Here is a 17,532-nt window from a genome sequence, read left to right as displayed (position 1 = left end):
CCTCGGCTATTCAGCACTGTGTACATTAGCGAGGTGGCTAACTCCTGTAACCTCTCACTGTCAAGGTGGGTGACAGATCAAAGCTCCAGGGTCATCCTCAACTACACAGTAACTTCAAGAGAAGCCTAGGACACGGCACCATCTTTAAGGAAAAGGCACTGCCGACATTCGGGCAGACCAGACACATCTTTATTAATGACATGGATACCCAGTTCAGCCAGGGAGTTCCTCAATGAGAGTCCTTGGAGTGGGTGGCACTGGGCCTCCCCAAAGCCGTTCTAACTCTCCAGTAAGCGTTGCCATCTCCTCAGCTGTCACCGCATGGGCTCGGTAGGCTCTGGCACAGTCTAGAGCCAGGGGTGTGAGGGCAGCCTCGTTTTCGTTGGTCCAAGCCAGCAGGAACTGGCACTTCTTCCGAGCCCGGTAAAGTCGATCTCGCTCTCCACCAACCACAGCCAGCTTCCGGGCTCGTCCCAGGGTCTGAGCGAGGTGCCCCAGTGCTGTCAGCGTGTACCCTTTCTGACTGACTGGACCCTCGCCCAGCAGGATGCGGGCAACTTCGTGCATAGCACCCCGCGTACCCAGGGGCCCAGGTGGGTGCTCGCCCGCTTCCAGTACGTGGGCTGCGGCCTGTAGGGCTTCCTCTGTAGAGCCAAAGACTTGCTGGGCTCCCAGGGCCCCAGAAACATCGAGCAGAGTGGTACATAAGTCAGAGAGTAGCGCGTCGTCGTCCCCTCCGTGATACAGGGCGAGAGTATGAGCGTAGGCGAACAGCACGTTGGGCAGCTGGAAGCGCACCAGCGGCGATGCCGGGCTGCGGCTCAGACTGGCCAGTGCTGGGATGCGAGCAGGCAATGCGGGCGGTCTGGCGGCACTAGAGTCTTCAGCAAGTGGCTCTGCGGCAGCGGCATCATCCCCGGATTGCAGCGCGGTCCTCGCAGGGGCGGGCTCCGGCTCCGCAAGATCTCTGTTCGCGGCATGATCCAGCTCCTCCAGCAAACGTGGGCCGGTGCCGCGGCCCCACCACCAGGGCCTCCACGGAGGCAGAAGGCGTCCGGCTTCGCCACGGCTCAGGAGCCGCTCGAACGCCGCCTTCTCAGCCGGCGTTAAACGTTCCCAAAGTCCAGAAAGGCCGCCCGGCCGCGCCCCGGGCCCGAGGCCTGCTTCCTCGGGCTCATCCTCGGCCTCGCGTTGTTCGCGCAGCCGGCGTAACGCGCCCGCCAGACGGCTGGGCGAAGCGCTTCGGCCACGGAGCTCTCGCAGCACTTGGTCGCGGTAAAAGTCTTCGGCGCAGGCGCCGTGCGCCCGGTAGCAGCGCAGCGAGCAGTAGGGAGCATTGCAGCGCGGGCAGGTGTAGCGCGCAGGCAGCGCTTCCCCGGCCGGGCAGAAGCCGCAGAGCCCAGCGGGCTCCATGGAAACTGGTGCCGCCTGTCCCGTAGCAGCTCCGCCACTTCCGGCGCTTCTTTGGTTATTTCCGCCTTTAGGTGTGGGGGTGGTTGGCGGGCGTGGCCTCCTTTCCGCACATTTCCGAAACTTCTCGGTAACTTTCGTGTCTCCAGTACTACTTTGAGCAAGCGCAGAAGTCGTCCAAGCTCTTCCAAACGGACAAGTTTGCTCGCCAAGTTAGGGAAAATTGTGTTGCTAATCCCAGTTTGTTCTTTATGATTGTACCAAATTGTACAAAAATAAACTAACTTTTAAATAACAAAACTAGCCACCACCACCACCACCACCAAACAACACACCAGAGTCTTAGCAGGGCGTAGTGGCACACGCTTTTTTTTTTCTTCTTCTTTTTTTTTTTTTTTTTTCGAAACAGGGTTTCTCTGTGTAGCCCTGGCTGTCCTGGAACTCACTCTGTAGACCAGGCTGGCCTCGAACTCAGAAATCCGTCTCTTCCTCCCAAGTGCTGGGATTAAAGGCGTGCGCCACCACCGCCCAGCGGCACACACTTTTAATTCCAGCGTTGGGTTGGCAAAGGTAGTCAGATTTCTGTGAGTTCCTGTAGTCAGTGCGTTCCAGGATAGAGCTACATAGTCATGCCCTATCTTGAAAAAAGAAAAGGCCATCAAAAGAATAACAACAGGCCGGACAGTGGTGGCGCACGCCTCTAATCCCAGCACTCGGGAGGCTGAGGCAGGCGGATTTCTGAGTTACGAGGCCAGCATGGTCTACAGAGTGAGTTCCAGGACAGCCAGGACTACACAGAGAAACTCTGTCCTGAAAAACTATTAATAATAATAACAACAGACAAAAATAAATGAATAAACCCGGCATGTTTAACAAATCTGGAGCTCAAAATACGTAACACGTAAGCATATCCAATTGAGGCCAGCCTGGGTCTATGTGAGACCCTGAATCAAACAAACAAACAAACAAAATGATAATGAGGGGCTGGAAAGATGGCTTAGCAGTTAAGAGCACTGACTACTTCCAGAGGTCCTGAGTTCAAATCCCAGTAACCACTTGGTGGCTCACAACCATCCTAATGAGATCTGATGCCCTCTTCTGGGATGTCTGAAGACAGCTACAGTGTACTTACATGTAATAAATCTTTTTTAAAAACCAACAATGTTTTCCCTCAAGTTGTGTTGAAATTTAGTTTGTATTGTTAAACATTATGAGGTCTATAGAGGGGTAGAAGGGTCGAGTGTTCTGCCTTAGTGGATCATCTGTAGGGCATGCCTGTAACAAAAACACTAAGTGTCCAGTCATAATGGAAAGTGAACCAACACAAACCCAAAAGCTGTCTGGCAGAGCCCATAGAATCTGTACCTTTCCAATACCACTTGTCACATTTCTGTATTTCGGCTCAGCTATCCTTTGGTTTCTTTGCCGTTTCAGTAAACACATCCTCTGTGATCTTCTCAGGATTCCTTCTTTTTTTTTTTTGTGACAGGGTTTCTCTGTGTAGCTCTGGCTGTCCTGGAACTCACTCTGTAGACCAGGCTGGTCTCGAACTCAGAAATCTGCCTGCCTCAGCCTCCCAAGTGCTGGGATTAAAGGCGTGTGCCATCACTGCCCATTTTTTTTTTTTTTCCTTCTTGAGACAAGGTCTCAAGCAGCTTCAGGCTGCCCTCCAACTGCCCATGTAGTCCTTTTCTAGGGACATGTTTAGTTTTTGAGACAGGGCTTCTCTGTGTAGCCCTGGCTGTCCTCAAACTCAGTGGCCTCCCTGCCTGGGATTGAGCGCTGAGATTCGAGTTCACTACAGCCCAGCCATAGGCTGTCACTGTGTAGCTATGGATAACTGGTACTATGCAGATCACAGTGACCTCAAACTCAGATCCACCTGCCTCCCCTATGCTAGCCACTATCTCTAGTTTTGTACTTTTTCTCTACAAAGAGCCTGAGTTGGGGATAGGAGCTCCTGCATTTGATTGAGCCTTGAATACTACTCAAGCCTGTTTATTTGCACCAGTAAATACCAGCACTTTTGAGGTTCAAAATCAGCCTGGCCTGCTTTTTGAGATTGAGTCTTAAAATAAAAACCAATCATGTGAAGCTGGGTGTGGTAGGGCACGCCTTTAATCCCAGCACTCAGGAAGCAGAGACAGGCGGATTTCTGAGCTCGAGGCCAGCCTGCTCTACAGTGAGTTCCAGGACAACAAGGGTTAGACGGAAACCCTGTCTCGAAAAACCAAAACAAAAAAAACCACCCCAAAACCAATCATGTACTTGCCTCTAATTCCTAACAACCTGAACTCCATCCCTACAACACACCTAAAAGATGTATTAACCCCCTCCTGACTGCGGGGCAGATCAACAACTCATTATAGACTAGTTTCTAAAGCTGGGTGATACCATGTTCCTTCTGCTTTGGGCTAGCTGATTCCAAATTCAGGGAAGACCGACTCTCTTCTACCCTGGCTATCCTGAACTCACTATGTAGACTAGGGTGGCCCATGAATTCAGATCTATTCGTCTCAGCCTCGCAAGTGCTGGAGCTAAAAATAAATAAATAAAAGGCACATTTGCTGTAATAATCTGAAGTTGGCCTTTGTGCTGACTGATGACCAAGACACTTTGCTAGCCTCTAGTCACAGCCTTACAAATGAAGAAAGCATAACAAGTCTGGGCACAGTGGTTTATTAGCATGGCAGGGTGGCAATAGGACTTAGGAATTGGCATTGGGGCCCTTCTTCTTCCCAAAGGTGGGCACAACATTGACAAAGCGCCGGTTGTACTGCATTCGCCTCTTGGCCCGGCCTGTCTTCTTCTTCTTCTTTTCCTGTTTGGCCACCTGGGGAAAGGAAGAACTGATCAGACCCTGGGTGACCTCTCCCATGCCTGGCATCCTGCCCACCAGCTCCTCTCCATAAAAGAGAACACAGACAGGAAATCCAAAGGTCTTCACTTTGCTGTGATAGAAAGAAACAAAGTCCAAACAGCAATCACTCACCTTGGGAGTCTGACCTCTCACTTTTCCAGCCCGAGCCAGGGAACCATGAACTTTACCTGTGTTAGGGGTGGGGAAAGGGATTAGGTTCAATAGCAAGGTCGCGCCCAGGGCAAGGCTTCCTCCCTCAACTCTTGAGCTTTTTTTTTTTTTTTTTTAAAAAAAGATTTATTTATTTATTTATGTAAGTACACTGTAGCTGTCTTCAGACACTCTAGAAGAGGGTATCAGATTTCGTTACAGATGGTTGTGAGCCACCATGTGGTTGCTGGGATTTGAACTTGGGACCTTTGGAAGAGCAGTAGGCGCTCTTAACCACTGAGCCATCTCACCAGCCCCAACTCTTGAGCTTTTCAATGACAAGTTGGGCCCCAACAAAGAATGAAAGTTGCACAGATTTAGAGACAGGGTCACAACATAGCTGTCCATGTCTGTCTTCCACTTCAAGTCACAACCAGTTTGTGCAGTGCTGAGGGCTGACAGATACTAAGGCAAGCTCTCTAAAAACCAATCCATACTCTTAGAGCTAACATTCTACACACAGAGCAAAGACAGGAGCACACTGAGAACCTAATAACCAGACTTTAATTAATTATTATTACTTTTTTTGCTTTTATCCTAGACACAGCTCCTCTGTGTAGCCCTGGAACTCAGTGATCCGATTGTGTTGCTGTCTCCCTACCTCCAGGTTTTAGTGGGGACACTGAGAACCAGACTTAACTATCACTTCGATCTAAAGTCCCTAGAAGGCACAAGTATACTATCAGAGAAATGACCTGTCACATGGTTTACCTACAGACATTCCATTAACTCTGAGAAAAAGCACTCACCTCCCAGCATGCGGCCTGCTACTTCCAGAGTGGTCAGGGCCTCTACACCACACTGGCCTAGGGTGGCCTCATCCTCCAGCGGCGAGCCTGCCAGAAGCACGACTTGATCTTCGGGGGCAATGCCTTCCAGGGAGGCCACATGATCCTTAAGGCAAAAAAGGTTGCAATGTTTATAAGTAGACAAACTTACCCCGTGGGCCTGGAGGTAAAGGGGTACAGTAGGGGTCAGGGATCAGTACATACTTACTTTAATCTGGGCGACCGTCTCCTGGCCGGTCACCTCGAGGGTGTGTAGTTCCTGGGCGCGGACAAAGAGCTGCATGTTGGCTACTGAAAGAAGAAAGGCTTGTGAATGACTATAGGGAGCAGCCCAGGAGAAAGGTCGCCGTACGGTAATCAGGGCGGGGGTTTGCGCGGTCTCCCATGCGGAAGGCCAGGCTCGCCGGGGACCCGGATGGAGACGGAGCGAAGGCCGCAGAACCGCCCTTGTACTTTACCTTCCCCACACCCTCTGAGCCCGTAGCCGGCTGGCTACCGAGCGTTCCTGGCCCAGCCGTCCCCGTGGCTCACCTAGCCCGCGGACGCCGCTGCTGCTACCGCGAAGATGGAGTCAAGAAAGAGGAAGAAGTGGGGGCGCGCACGTCCTCACCGCCTGCTGCGTGTGACGTCACTGCCGCGCGACCGCGCGGATCGCTGGTTGTTTGTACCGCCCACCGCCGTCCCAGCCCGCCCCTTACGCTGTACGCAGGCGTTCGGTCCCTGTGGCCTGCGTGCGCAGAGGGAGGCGGGGCGAGCCCGGCTGCGCGCGCTTATGACACTCTGTTGAGGAGCCAAGATGGCAGCAGCCGTGTTCCGAGCCGCTTTGCCGATCTGGAGGAGCTGCCTCCGTCGGAACTACGGGCGACGGAAGCTGGTGAGAGCCCCGTGGACAGAAGGCTGTGGGTGATCCTCACTGTTGCTCATGACCACCCTGAACTTCGTATTTCCTCAGGAGGCCTTAGATTTGCTATGTACTCCGCTTCATTCTTGTATGGAGGGTAGATGAAGGGTGGAGAGGGCAGGTGCAGAGCCTGGACCGCGCTTGGAGAGTCTGGGTTTTGGAATGTGGCTGCCGCATCCCTCGAGTTGGGTAAGACCGAGAGCAGCTGTATGTCCCCGCTCGGTGCCTGGTCGATCAAGCATGTCATTTTGGAGTTAAAGAGTTTCAAAACCATGTTCAAAGACAAATACTGAAGGATCCTGTGTTGGTCAGTCGTATGCTTAGTCGGTTTTTCCGGATTATGCACGTTTGCCATTTGAGTCCTGGAGACGTCTTGGGATTCAGACTTGAGAGTTGTTTTTCCAGGTCACTCCCACCCCCACCCCCGGTATCATTCACACTAAAATATCTAAGTCTGGTGCTTTTCTCAGTTCAAGTTTTTTACTCATGCTTTTTTTTTTATAGCTAAAATTCTCCCGTGTTAATTAAACTAAAGGAAAGATGATTTGTTTTGCCTTAGAGCCAGACCCAGGGGCCTCCTGATAACCCCGGCTTTGTGGAGTCTGTGGATGAGTACCGATTTGTGGAGCGCCTGCTCCCCCCTACCAAAATCCCAGAGCCACCAAAACATAAACATTATCCTACTCCTAGTGGTTGGCAGCCTCCCAGAGGTGAGTTGAACGCTAGAGGCTTTGGACTTTCCAGTGGGCTTTGAAGTTCTAAGATGTAGGAGGGTTAGTATTGTCCTACCTCTGTTGGGGAAGGAACCAACAGTAGCACCCTATGTTCCTGGGGTGAGGTCTTCCCTTGAAAAAGCAGAGAAGACCCATGTGTGTGGAGTTCTCTTCTTCCAGTCCAACGAACCCTATGTAACAGAATGCAGCTTAGCAGACAGGCAAGTCTGGGGGCGGGGCTGTTTGGAATTTGGCTCTGTCTTTCATTGTTGGTGTGATTTCTTTAGTCATTTAGTTTTTCCTAACCTCAAATTCAGCAAAATGGGTATCATCTCAGTATGTGAAACCTTAACACAGAGTCCAATGTGTGGGTTTTTTTTTTTTTTTTTTTTTTTGGTAAAGTCTCATTGCCAGTACAAGGTTTTAGGACTGTTGGCACTACAGAGAGACCAAGAGGGCTGAAGAGATTGCTCATCAATTAAGAGCACTAGCTCCTCTTCCAAGGAACTCAGGTTCAATTTCCAGGACCTACCCACCTGGTAGCTCACAACCATGTGTAATTCCAATTCCAGGTGATGCGACAGCCTCACACAGACATGTAGGCAAACCACTAATTCACACACACACACACAAAACCCCAAAGAATCCCTTTAACTCCCATCTCTTTGTTCCAGATGCGGTCAGCCTCACTGGGTCAATGGGAAAGGAGAGAGTAGTCCCCGAGCTGAGGGGTGGGGGGTCCCCAAAGATGCAGGTAGATAGATAGATAAACACACACACTCTAGTAAACTGCTTTTATTTGTTTTTTTAAAAATATTTATTTATTTATTTATTATATGTAAGTACACTGTAGCTGTCAGACACTCCAGAAGAGAGTATCAGATTTCATTACAGATGGTTGTGAGCCACCATGTGGTTGCTGGGATTTGAACTCAGGACCTTTGGAAGAGCAGTCAGCGCTCTTAACCTCTGAGCCATCTCACCAGCCCCTTATTTATGTTTTTAAGTAAGTGTGTGTAACCTTGGCTATCCTAGTCTTTAATCTGTGGATCACACTGGCTCCAAACTCAGAAATTCCACTACTGGGATTAAAGGAATGTGCCACCATGCCTGCCTTCATTTGTTTGCTTGTTTGTAGACAGGGTTTTTCTTTATAGCTCTGGCTGTCTTGGAACTCACTTTGTAGACCAGGCTGGGCTCCCACACCTGCCTCTTCCTCCACGGTGCCGGGATTAAAGGTGTGCGCCAGCATGCCCAGCCTCACTTCTAGGCATGAGTAGTCGTGCCCAGCTCCTTTTCTGTTGAGCACTTAGATGGTAGCAGGTCTATGTGGGGACCATAGGACCAAGGTAATAATTCAGCCTTGACTCTGAACTGAAGGACAGACGAGATGATCTGAAGTCTAAGGCAGTCTTGTCCATTAGGATTTAATACATTATAGCAGGTGCAGTAGGCCTGTAATCTTAGAACTTGGGAGGTGTAAAGAGTTCAAGGTCTTAGCTACATAGAGTTTGAGACCAGCAAACCCTGACAGAGCCCTTTGCAGCTTCTGTGAGGGGAAAGGCCTTGGTTGAGGTGGATGAGGCTATGATAAGCTGGCTTTTTGTACTGTATCCCTTTATAGATCCTCTTCCCAGCTTGCCCTACTTTGTTCGTCGCTCTCGGATGCACAATATTCCTGTCTACAAGGAGATCACACACGGAAACCGACAGATGACCTTGATTCGGAAGGTGGAAGGTGACATCTGGGTAAGTGGCTTGGGTATGTACCGGAATCTTCCAGGGATGAAGGCGTGGGGTCCTGTGATTAGAAACTTGTGACTGGAGTTTATCTTTCCCCAGGCCCTACAGAAGGATGTGGAAGAATTTCTGAGCCCACTGCTGGGAAAGACACCTATCACCCAGGTTAATGAGGTGACAGGTACTCTTCGAATCAAGGGCTACTTTGACGAGCAGCTTAAAGCCTGGCTTCTTGAAAAAGGCTTCTGAGGCCTGATGGTCAGCCCTGTGGCGGTGGTCACCACAGACTGGCCTCCAGAGAGGAGGTGGATTTGAGTCTCTGGAATGGGATACAAAGATTAGGGCTTAAGTACTTAGGATGAAAGGGCTTTGAGATAAGGCCTTGCTTTCATAAAGTGCAAGTAGACCTGTGTGTCCAAGTGTCCACTTGAGAGCTGTCCCAACATGGGAGGCCACAGCAACAATCAAGCTAACAAAAGCAGACATTAACTGCTGTATAGATAATCTCTTGTGCATTGTGTGGAAGCATCCCCTGTCAATCAAAAGCTGATGGCCAGTGAGCTGAGGCAGGACTAGAAGGCGGGGAATCTGATAGGGACATTCCCCCTGGACTTTCCCCTGGACTCAGAGGAAGTGGGTGTGGCAAACTCGAGGAGAGGAAACCCACCAGCCATGCGGTGACGTAGTCTCGTTTAAACGGGTTCAATGGGCTATGAACTAGTGGGAACAAAACTAGTTTATGGCCATAAGTATTGCACATACAAATGAGCCTGTAAGTCATAATTCAGGAACTGGGCTGAGCACCAGTGGAAAAGCCCGAGATTACAAACTGCTGTCCCATTATAAACTGTAATACATTTCCTTATGTTTGCTGTTCTGGAAGCGACCACCCAACCCTGTTCTGGGGGCTTCACAGCATAGACCCATCAGGGAATCAATCCTTGACCTAGAGCTCCTGCTATAGGCAGGGCAAGGTGGAAGCTATGGAACAGAAGACACAGTGCAGCGAAAAGACATGGACTGGAGTGGATGAGACAAGCAATATCTTAGGTTCTGAGTGCTGTACTAGGTAGGGTTGGGGAATCACCCTGTGACCTGTAATCAACTATACAGGGGTGGGTGTGAAGACAAAATGTAGACCTTTCACTTCTAGCACCCACCTCACCAGTCACATGTCCAACCCACCATTAAACTGGCTAAAGTGTTAAACGGTGTTCAGAACCTGCCTACCCTGTGTGACCTCAGACCTAAGGTAGCGATACCACCCTCCCAGTGCTCTCTAGTTGCTGATCTTTGCATCCTCATCCAAGGAACCACAGGCCGTTCCATTCTTAGGTCTACAGACTAATAAGCACATGAGCCCAGCCCACCCTAGGTGACACGTTCTACCAGTCATTAATGCAAGTTTTTATTGAGCTGTATATACAATTTAAGCTATTAAAATTTATACAATATTTACAAATTAAATAATCATCTGAAACTCTCCAGAGACTCCTGTAACACAAAACCAAAAGAAGGAAGCAGCAGCTAGGCCTTGGCTCCTTAGGCCTGGCCTAGCCCAGAGCTTGTTCTAAACTGCAAAGTCCAGGTACCTAGCCCCACACCTGCTCCTCCTTCCTGGGATCAAGCATTCAAATTCAGAAGACAAAATTTAAGCCCAAAGCCACTAGGTACAGAATAGTTCCAATCCTGACGACGTCCCACAGGTTGGAGGTGGCCTGCCTTGGATTCTGGGGAGCAGCACACACCCTTAGCCAGGCCCACCAGGCAGTGGCTGCTGGGTGAGATGGGGAAAGAGCTGGGGAGGGGCAGGGCAGGGTCCCTCAGTGCTGCCCGCCTGTGCCCCACCCCCAGGCATTCCTTTCCCTGAGTTGTGTGGTTGCCAGTAAGACATGGAAATGCCACAGGGCTTCGGGGGGCACAGCCACCATCACAAAGAGGTTCTGGGAAGACTGGGCTAGAGGAAAGAGACTGGTGCCAGTCTTGGCAGGAGGGTGGGGCAAGGTCCTGGTCTGTCTTCAGCCCCTCTGGGTTTCCACACTTGGGAACAGAAGCTAATACTGTTCGGCACTGTAGCATGGTCCCATACTCACAAGCAGGGCTTGGAGGGGCTTCACCTTCTCCCAGAAAGCATAGGAGAGAAGGCTTACCAGAGATTCAGCTTCTACTTTCAAGGCCCAGTTGAACATGGCAGAAGTGGAGGAAGGTTAGAGCTGACCAGTATCTCCATGGCTGCCAGGGGCACTGGGGATGGATCAACTGGAAGCCCAGACACTTCTCCTTGATCCTCAGAGACCCTGCCAAGTCTTTCTCACTGGGGTTACTACTCCCTGGTGCAAGCAGAGAGGGAGCTGGCACTTGGTGGCAGGACGTGTTCCAGTGAGGGCCACTCAAGAGAACAGGGCCAGGTCTGGGCAGTGTCAGTGGGCAACGGGGGACTCCAGCTTCTGCAGGCGACGCCGGCGGAGTTCTGCGGCATCAGGCTCTCCGTCCTCGGGAAGCTCCTCTGCAATGCCCACCGACTCAGGAGCTAGGAGGAGAGGCCAGAGGTGAAGCCCGGAGAACACCTCATCCCACCCAAGAGGTTCCTCACTTACCAGGAGGCTTTTCTGCTTCAGGAATTGGTGGGGAAGCTCCCGGAGACGGGGTAGGAGCCTCAGAGCTGGGGGTGCTGGTGGAAGGGGCAGCAGATACCACTGGAGAGGCAGTCTCTTCAGTGGGGTTCACTGAAGTAGCTGGCCTGGGGGGCCTGCCAAGAGAAGGGACAAGAGGCCTGACCTTGGCCTTCTGGGCTGCAGAGATTCTCCTACCACCCACCCACCACCATTAGCCTTGCAGGACAAGCTCTAAGGCAAGCTATCCTTGAGTCCTTGTGATGAGTTAAGTATAAGTGAATAGGCGGGTTGGATGATCAGGTGGAGCAATGAAAGGGTCGAGTAGTTCGGCCTGAGGATTCTAAATCACTTGCAGGCAGACAGCTGACACTTTCCTATTAGTCTTCAGTCTCCACTGATAGGGTGGGCACTGAGCAGGTCAGAAGGCTCAAGCCTTGGACTCGGCCTTCCTACCAGGCCTCTGCACAAGTCACATATGACTAGGGATTTGATTTTTATTCTAATATACAAGTCTGGGAGGGTGGTATCGCTACCTTAGGTCTGAGGTCACACAGGGTAGGCAAGTGATGACACTAGCACTTAGGCATGGTCAGGATGGCTTCAGGTGACTGTTACCTGCTCCCTCAGTGTGTCAGCCCTGGCAGACGTGAGGTGATGAGTTGTAGCAGCGAATGTCAAAAATAATTTGAGCTTAGTAAAAAACAAGTAAATCTCACAGCCAGCTCACTAATAAATTGATCCTCCATGGCTGTGCAGATGCACTTCCTGAATGAAGGATGAAAGAAGGCAGAGTGGCCAAGAGCTCCTGTGCACGCCTGTAGACAGGTGGCCTGAATACAGGGTGCATGGGAAACATGTCAAAACCACATGGGACCTTTTTGGAACGCTACTGAATGTGGCATGCGTACCCCAGGGAGGCCAGCACAGTGAGGTACTGGTTGATTTGAAGCATGGCAGCATCCAGTAGTGTATGTATGTTGCGCAGACTCTGCAGCCGGGCCTCCAGGTGCTGTCTCTCATGGCCCTCTAGCGCTCGCAGCTCCTCTGGGGTTAGGCCAGCAAAGCCCGCAGGGGGTACAGGCATTGGGGGGAAGGCTGGCAGGAGATACAGAGGTCAGTCTGAGCTACCTGGGCCTTAGCTCTCTACCCCAGACATCCCAGAGAGTGGCCAACTTACCAAAAGGTGGAGGCAGAGGCATACCCATCCAAGGAGGAGGGAAAGGGAAGCCAGGGGCAGGACCAGCCTCTGGGCCAGGTACAGAGCCAGGTGCTGGGGCAGAAGTACTGGTGCCAGCAGCTGTGGTGGTGGCTGCTCCACTAGGCCGAGAAACGGCTGGCAAATGCAAAATGGAAGTCAGTCTCTAGGTCTCCAGATCCGACTGCCACCCCCCCAGCTGCCTTGGCATGCACAAGGCTCACCTGCACTGGTGGGTGGAGGGGCCGCAGCCTCTCCTGAGCTTGGGGGAGGCGGGACAGGTGGAAAGGGACCCATTGGGGGCCACAGTGGGAACATGCCTGGAGGAAAAGGAGGCAGGAGGCCCTGGGGGACTGCAGAGAAACAAACAGTAGTGAGAAGAGGGCTGGGCTGACAGTTCCACCCCAGGCAGTGCGCTTGGCTACTAGGAGATCTCCTCCACTCTGGCAGGCCCTGCTTACCACTCATCATTTGTCTATTTCTCATCTTCTCACCCCTTCCTACCCAGAATGAGCTTCTGGGGGGCAGACATCTGGGATTCCCCAGCACTGTTGGTACCCAGCCCAGGGCAAGTACCTGAGGACAAGGAAGGTCCTCTGTGGGCAAATGAAGGGCCACTTACAATTAGGGGGCTGTGGCAGCAGCGGTTGGGGATGAGGGGCAGGGGGTGGTCCTTGGTCGGCAGGCTCAGGAGGTGGTGGTGACTGGGCTGGCAACGATGCCCGCAGGACATCCATACGGCATGTCGGGCAGGTCTGCTGTCTCTGGAACCAGGAGCGCAGGCAGCTGGGAGTAAGATCAGGCAGTGGTCAGCAGGTCCCCATGAGCCTGTGCTCACGATGCAGGTCCCCCAGACCTTCTCCCACCTCGTGTGAAAGATGTGGTTGCAAGGCAATCTCTTAGCACCAGTCACCATTTCTTCTCTGCAGATGATACAGACGTTATCCATTGCCTGGAGCTCCTCGGGGGTGGCATCTGGGTACCTGGTTAAGATGGCAGAGCACATGTCAAGACCAGAACGGAAGCACAGGGATCTCGGAGGTTGGGAGAGCAGCCAGAACAAGCCCACTCACAGTGTGTTCATGTTGCGGATGGCTCGGCGAGACATGATGGCATCTGTCACAGCTTTCTTGAACTGCCTGAAGAGACAAGTCAGTGAGTGAAAGAAGACATGGGAGAGACCAGTCTGAGGAAGTAAGGGACAAGGCTGGACTCACCTCATGGCCAGGTACATGGGCCTAATGGCAAAGAGTGGGAATGTGTGCACCTTGATCATGATGGTCATGAAGGCCATGTACAGCAGGACCTTGATAAAGCCTGAGGAGGAAAGGGAGAACGCAGCTGGCCATAGGGCTGGCAGACACACCAACGGATGCTGCTGTGGACCGGAAGAGGCCCAGGATTCCGTTACCTGTAAACAGCTCCGTGTAGAGCATGTATACAGCCTTGTTGTCCCAGGGGTTCTCGCTCTGGAGGTCCACGGAGTGCAGCACATACTTGATGAAGATGGTAAGCACCATGGTCATCAGAATGGCGTACTGGAGGGAGGGACAGGAGACGGATATGAGCACCAGCTTCCCCTTGCTCTAGCCAGGCTAGGCTTCAAGACAGAGGTGCAGCGACACCAACACAGATGGGGTCCTCCCAGTCTGGGACGAAAGCAACTGACTCAACCTCCCAAGCATTAACTGTCACCTATGAACACAGCACAAGGCCCAGCATGTGGTAAGCACTCGGCAGATGTGAGCTGGGACACGTCTCCTGGGTGATCCACCCAGCAGTTTTCTCTTTTCCATTCATAGCCAGCTGTGACATCAGCCTCCAGGAAGGCTTGCTAAGGTACTTGGTCAAGAATCTTCTACACTACACCAGCCTTCCTTTGTGTCCTTCGGCAATAGCCTAGAAGTCTATGAGGGTGGCCAGGACTACATGGCAGAGGCTCCCTGGTGGCCAGTAAGTGGGTAGAGACATGGCAGGCCCTCGGAAGCACTTGTGGGGTTGCTCACAGCACACGCAGCACCAGCTCAGCTTCTTCCCCCAAACCAGTTTTACCTCGAAGCCAAATACCAGCTGCACAGAAGCCCCACGGGTCAGGATGCTGTGATAAGCGTGGCTGACGAAGAGGAAGTCCAGGATACCCAGGAGAAGCATGAGAGCTGTGGAGACCCCCAAAGGGAGGGAAGCGAGGTCAGCAGAGCCTTCTGTCCACGACAATCCCACCCCATGGCCGTCGACCGCACCATCTACTTAGATGTGTACACCTAAGCCGAATCAGCCCCCTGGGAACTACTTGTGCCCAGGCAGGGTGTTGGGGCAACCCAGGCCCAGGGGAGAAGGCAGAGCGCTGAGCGTCCGGGCAGTTAAGAAGCCCTGGAGTGGAACTGAGTAGAGACTATGCAAATGAACTTCTTAAATTATCTTTCCTGTGCAGCTGTGGGTGGAGGGGCAGCCATAGGTTTTGACTTTTCACAGTCTACTCCTCAGTGGCCCCTTTTCCCTCAAGTCACCCCCACGTCTTCATGAGTCTCACTTACAGACGATGCGGCAGTGGAAGAGCCAGGAGATGTTGGGGCTGCGTTCCATCTGAGGCAGAGAGGGACACCATCAAGATGGTTGGGGTTGCCCCATACCCCAATCCACTGGCATGCCCATCAGCCACTCCCAACTCACAAAGTCCACACGGTCTTCGGCCAACCAATGGAAACATTTGAGGAAGAGGAGCAGCGTAAAGAGTGCCACAAAGCGAGGGCTGAAGTCATCCCGAAAAACGGTGAAGGCCAAACAAGTCTCCGTGACAGCATACCAGGACCGCTCCAGAAGGTGCTGTGGGGTGACAGGGATGATGTGAACACCAATCATTTGGGTTCCCTCCTTTGAACCCTGTCCTTTGGGGCCACCAACATATTACCTCCATCTCTGCTGCCCTCAGCTGCCCGAAGAACACCTTGCCCATCACCTTGCCCAAGAGGAAGACAAGGACAAAGGCCTGGATGTACAGGACCTGGGGGTGAGGAAAGGTCGTGCTTGGAGGTTATTTTCTGCTTTCGCCTGCCTGGGGCTCATCATTCTGACAGGTCCCCAAGACTGTCCTAGATCATTCCAAGTCAGGCGGCCTGAGGCTATTTCCTACTTCTATGACATGTAGCCCCACTTCTGCCCCTCCTTCCCTCCCCGGGCATTCCTTCTTCCCTGAGCCCTGAACTCACTGCCATGCTGGGGCTGGACTTGGTCAAATACACTACAGTGGGGTAGAACTGGTGTTTGAGGTAGTAGGCGTGAGCCACCACTGCCCCGGTCAGCGCCAGGCTGGCTGCCATCATCACTGCGGTGCGGAACATCGCCCTGGCCCAGAGACCTGCACAAGGAAAATGACATTTGTGATATCCACACTATGCAAACCTAGCACAGTCCCTGGCAGAGTGTAAGAGCAAACGCTCATTTCACCTTGACAGCCATTAGATTCAAAACAGCATATACTCCCTGTTTCACAAACGAGAAACTGGGACTCAAAGGGGTTAGAGGCTCACACTGATGCAAGGCCTAGAACTTGGATCAGTCTCGTTTCAAATCTAGGGCTCTTCCACGCTGTCTGCCAAGGCGCCTCCTCTAGGGAGTCACTGAGGCAAAGTTAGGAGGAGGGGGGCTGCCACCGCTGACCCTCTGAAGGAGCTGGGATGAAAGGCTTTAGAGGTCGGTTCGCTGGGCCCGCCACGGGTGGAGGAGGCAAGGTGCAGAGGGCACAGCTTGAGAAGGCGACACCACCAGTGACAGCTGTGCCAGGGTGGTCAGCGTAGACGCGCGCCCAGCGGGGTACGTCAGCCTGGAACCCGGTGGTCCCCCCCCCCCCAAGCAGTGTCCACTCTGAGAACCGGAGAAACGGCCGACCGCCAGGGTGCAGCGGCGGGGCTGAGAACCTGTCAGGTCGCCTCGCATTCGCGCACCTGTGAACGCTACGAGTTGGGAACCTCGCAGGCGGGGCCTGGCCTCTGGAACGGTGGCCGCGCCGCCGCCTGAGGTCTCCAGCCATCTGACAGGCCGAAAACTGGCGGCCGAACGCAGCGGGGCGGGCTGATCGCAGTGACCCCAAAGGACAAGGTCCTAGACGCCGACCCCCCCAACCCCAACCAGGCCCAGACCCACTCACCAGGAGCCCAGCGCCGCGAGCACGCTCAATCACCGCGACTGCGGCAGCCGCTCCGGTTAACAACACTCCCCACCCCCTGCGAACCGGAACTTCGGGGGTAAGACACCTCACTTCCGGCGGCGCGGGGCGCGGCGGAGTGGACCGTACCAAGTTCGCTTTGCGCGCTCCGATCTCGCCTGCGCTTCTGGGGCCCGTGCGCAAGCAACCGGAACGAGCGAGAGCTGTGACGTGTGGTCGCGACCAGGAGGGCAGCGAGAGAGGGCTGAAGCCCGCCACTTGCTAGTCGCCGTGGTTGAATCACCACCCTAAACTCCTCCAAGACTCCGGCTCTCAGAGTGCCTGGAAGATGGGGCGTTCCGCGGGCCGAGCCATTTGGACGGGGGGCAGGAGCGAGCAAGGGCCAGACTTTATGTCAGGCATGAAAGAAATAAAATGTGTAAGCGCCTCATTCCAGGGATAGCTACAACACGGTAAGAAGTTAAGTGCTTCTCGAAAAAAAGCGGTGCAGAAAACAGATATAGGTCTTCCCAGGTTACCTCCCCCCAACGCAGGGTGTGTAGGAGTGAGTTTGTTCCCGTGGCTACCGCTGATTGGTTGCGATAAAGTTACGCGGACCAATGAGAAAAGAAAGGAAAAATTTCTGGCCTATAGGGAAAGAAAAGCAGGTGAGTGGTTGCTAGGGTCTGTAGGCAGAGTGGCCCTGGACTGGGTGCCACGGCAGCTGGATGCCAGCTGAGAAAGCTCAGTCCATAGGCCCGGGATCCCTATCCCGCCTTGGGGGACGCTTACGGGGCCCGCAAAAGGAGCAGTGCTTGGGTGTCCGGACTGACATGAAACAGAGCGCCAGTTATTTCTAGGTTGGGGTGGAGAGTTCTGTGCGAAGGCGTTGACTTTTCAACACCCCAAAAGCTCAGTGTTCATCCCTGGGAGATAGCCAGACCCTTTGTTCTGAGCTG

The 17,532-nt window shown here is 52.9% G+C and overlaps 4 protein-coding genes across 5 annotated transcripts; 1 reads left to right on the top strand and 3 right to left on the bottom strand.

The window, feature by feature from the left end:
- Positions 1-167: 167 nt before the first annotated feature.
- On the bottom strand, positions 168-1,448 carry Znhit2 (zinc finger HIT-type containing 2). Its single transcript, XM_021152010.2, has one exon. It carries the CDS (start codon positions 1,411-1,413, stop codon positions 214-216), a length of 1,200 nt encoding a protein of 399 aa, XP_021007669.1. The 5' UTR covers positions 1,414-1,448; the 3' UTR covers positions 168-213.
- Positions 1,449-4,073: 2,625 nt separating this feature from the next.
- Positions 4,074-5,913, bottom strand: Fau (FAU ubiquitin like and ribosomal protein S30 fusion). 2 transcript variants are annotated; one of them, XM_021152533.2, is made up of 5 exons: positions 5,800-5,913; positions 5,477-5,556; positions 5,230-5,374; positions 4,403-4,458; positions 4,074-4,243 (listed from the first exon to the last, which is right to left on the bottom strand). In XM_021152533.2, exons 2-5 carry the CDS (start codon positions 5,549-5,551, stop codon positions 4,118-4,120), a joined length of 402 nt encoding a protein of 133 aa, XP_021008192.1. In that variant the 5' UTR covers positions 5,552-5,556; positions 5,800-5,913; the 3' UTR covers positions 4,074-4,117. The 2 variants fall into 2 exon arrangements, with proteins under 2 accessions (XP_021008192.1, XP_021008191.1); XM_021152532.2 differs by having other exon boundaries at positions 5,477-5,559; positions 5,800-5,911.
- Positions 5,914-6,011: 98 nt separating this feature from the next.
- Positions 6,012-9,835, top strand: Mrpl49 (mitochondrial ribosomal protein L49). The gene is made up of 4 exons (XM_021152531.2): positions 6,012-6,142; positions 6,729-6,879; positions 8,507-8,631; positions 8,725-9,835. The coding sequence occupies exons 1-4, from the start codon at positions 6,065-6,067 to the stop codon at positions 8,869-8,871; spliced, it is 501 nt and encodes a 166-aa protein (XP_021008190.1). The 5' UTR covers positions 6,012-6,064; the 3' UTR covers positions 8,872-9,835.
- Positions 9,836-10,014: 179 nt separating this feature from the next.
- Positions 10,015-17,126, bottom strand: Syvn1 (synoviolin 1). Its single transcript, XM_021152530.1, has 16 exons — positions 16,577-17,126; positions 15,639-15,787; positions 15,341-15,433; positions 15,103-15,255; positions 14,967-15,015; positions 14,485-14,588; positions 13,844-13,970; positions 13,650-13,749; positions 13,506-13,571; positions 13,299-13,415; positions 13,055-13,218; positions 12,657-12,785; positions 12,415-12,570; positions 12,146-12,332; positions 11,220-11,371; positions 10,015-11,152 (listed from the first exon to the last, which is right to left on the bottom strand). The coding sequence occupies exons 2-16, from the start codon at positions 15,768-15,770 to the stop codon at positions 11,043-11,045; spliced, it is 1,839 nt and encodes a 612-aa protein (XP_021008189.1). The 5' UTR covers positions 15,771-15,787; positions 16,577-17,126; the 3' UTR covers positions 10,015-11,042.
- Positions 17,127-17,532: the final 406 nt, after the last annotated feature.

Source organism: Mus caroli, chromosome 19, assembly GCF_900094665.2.
Source record: "Mus caroli chromosome 19, CAROLI_EIJ_v1.1, whole genome shotgun sequence".
Taxonomy (NCBI): Eukaryota; Metazoa; Chordata; class Mammalia; order Rodentia; family Muridae; genus Mus; species Mus caroli.
Note: the sequence above shows the minus strand (reverse complement) of the source record. Positions and strands in the feature narration are given on the sequence as shown.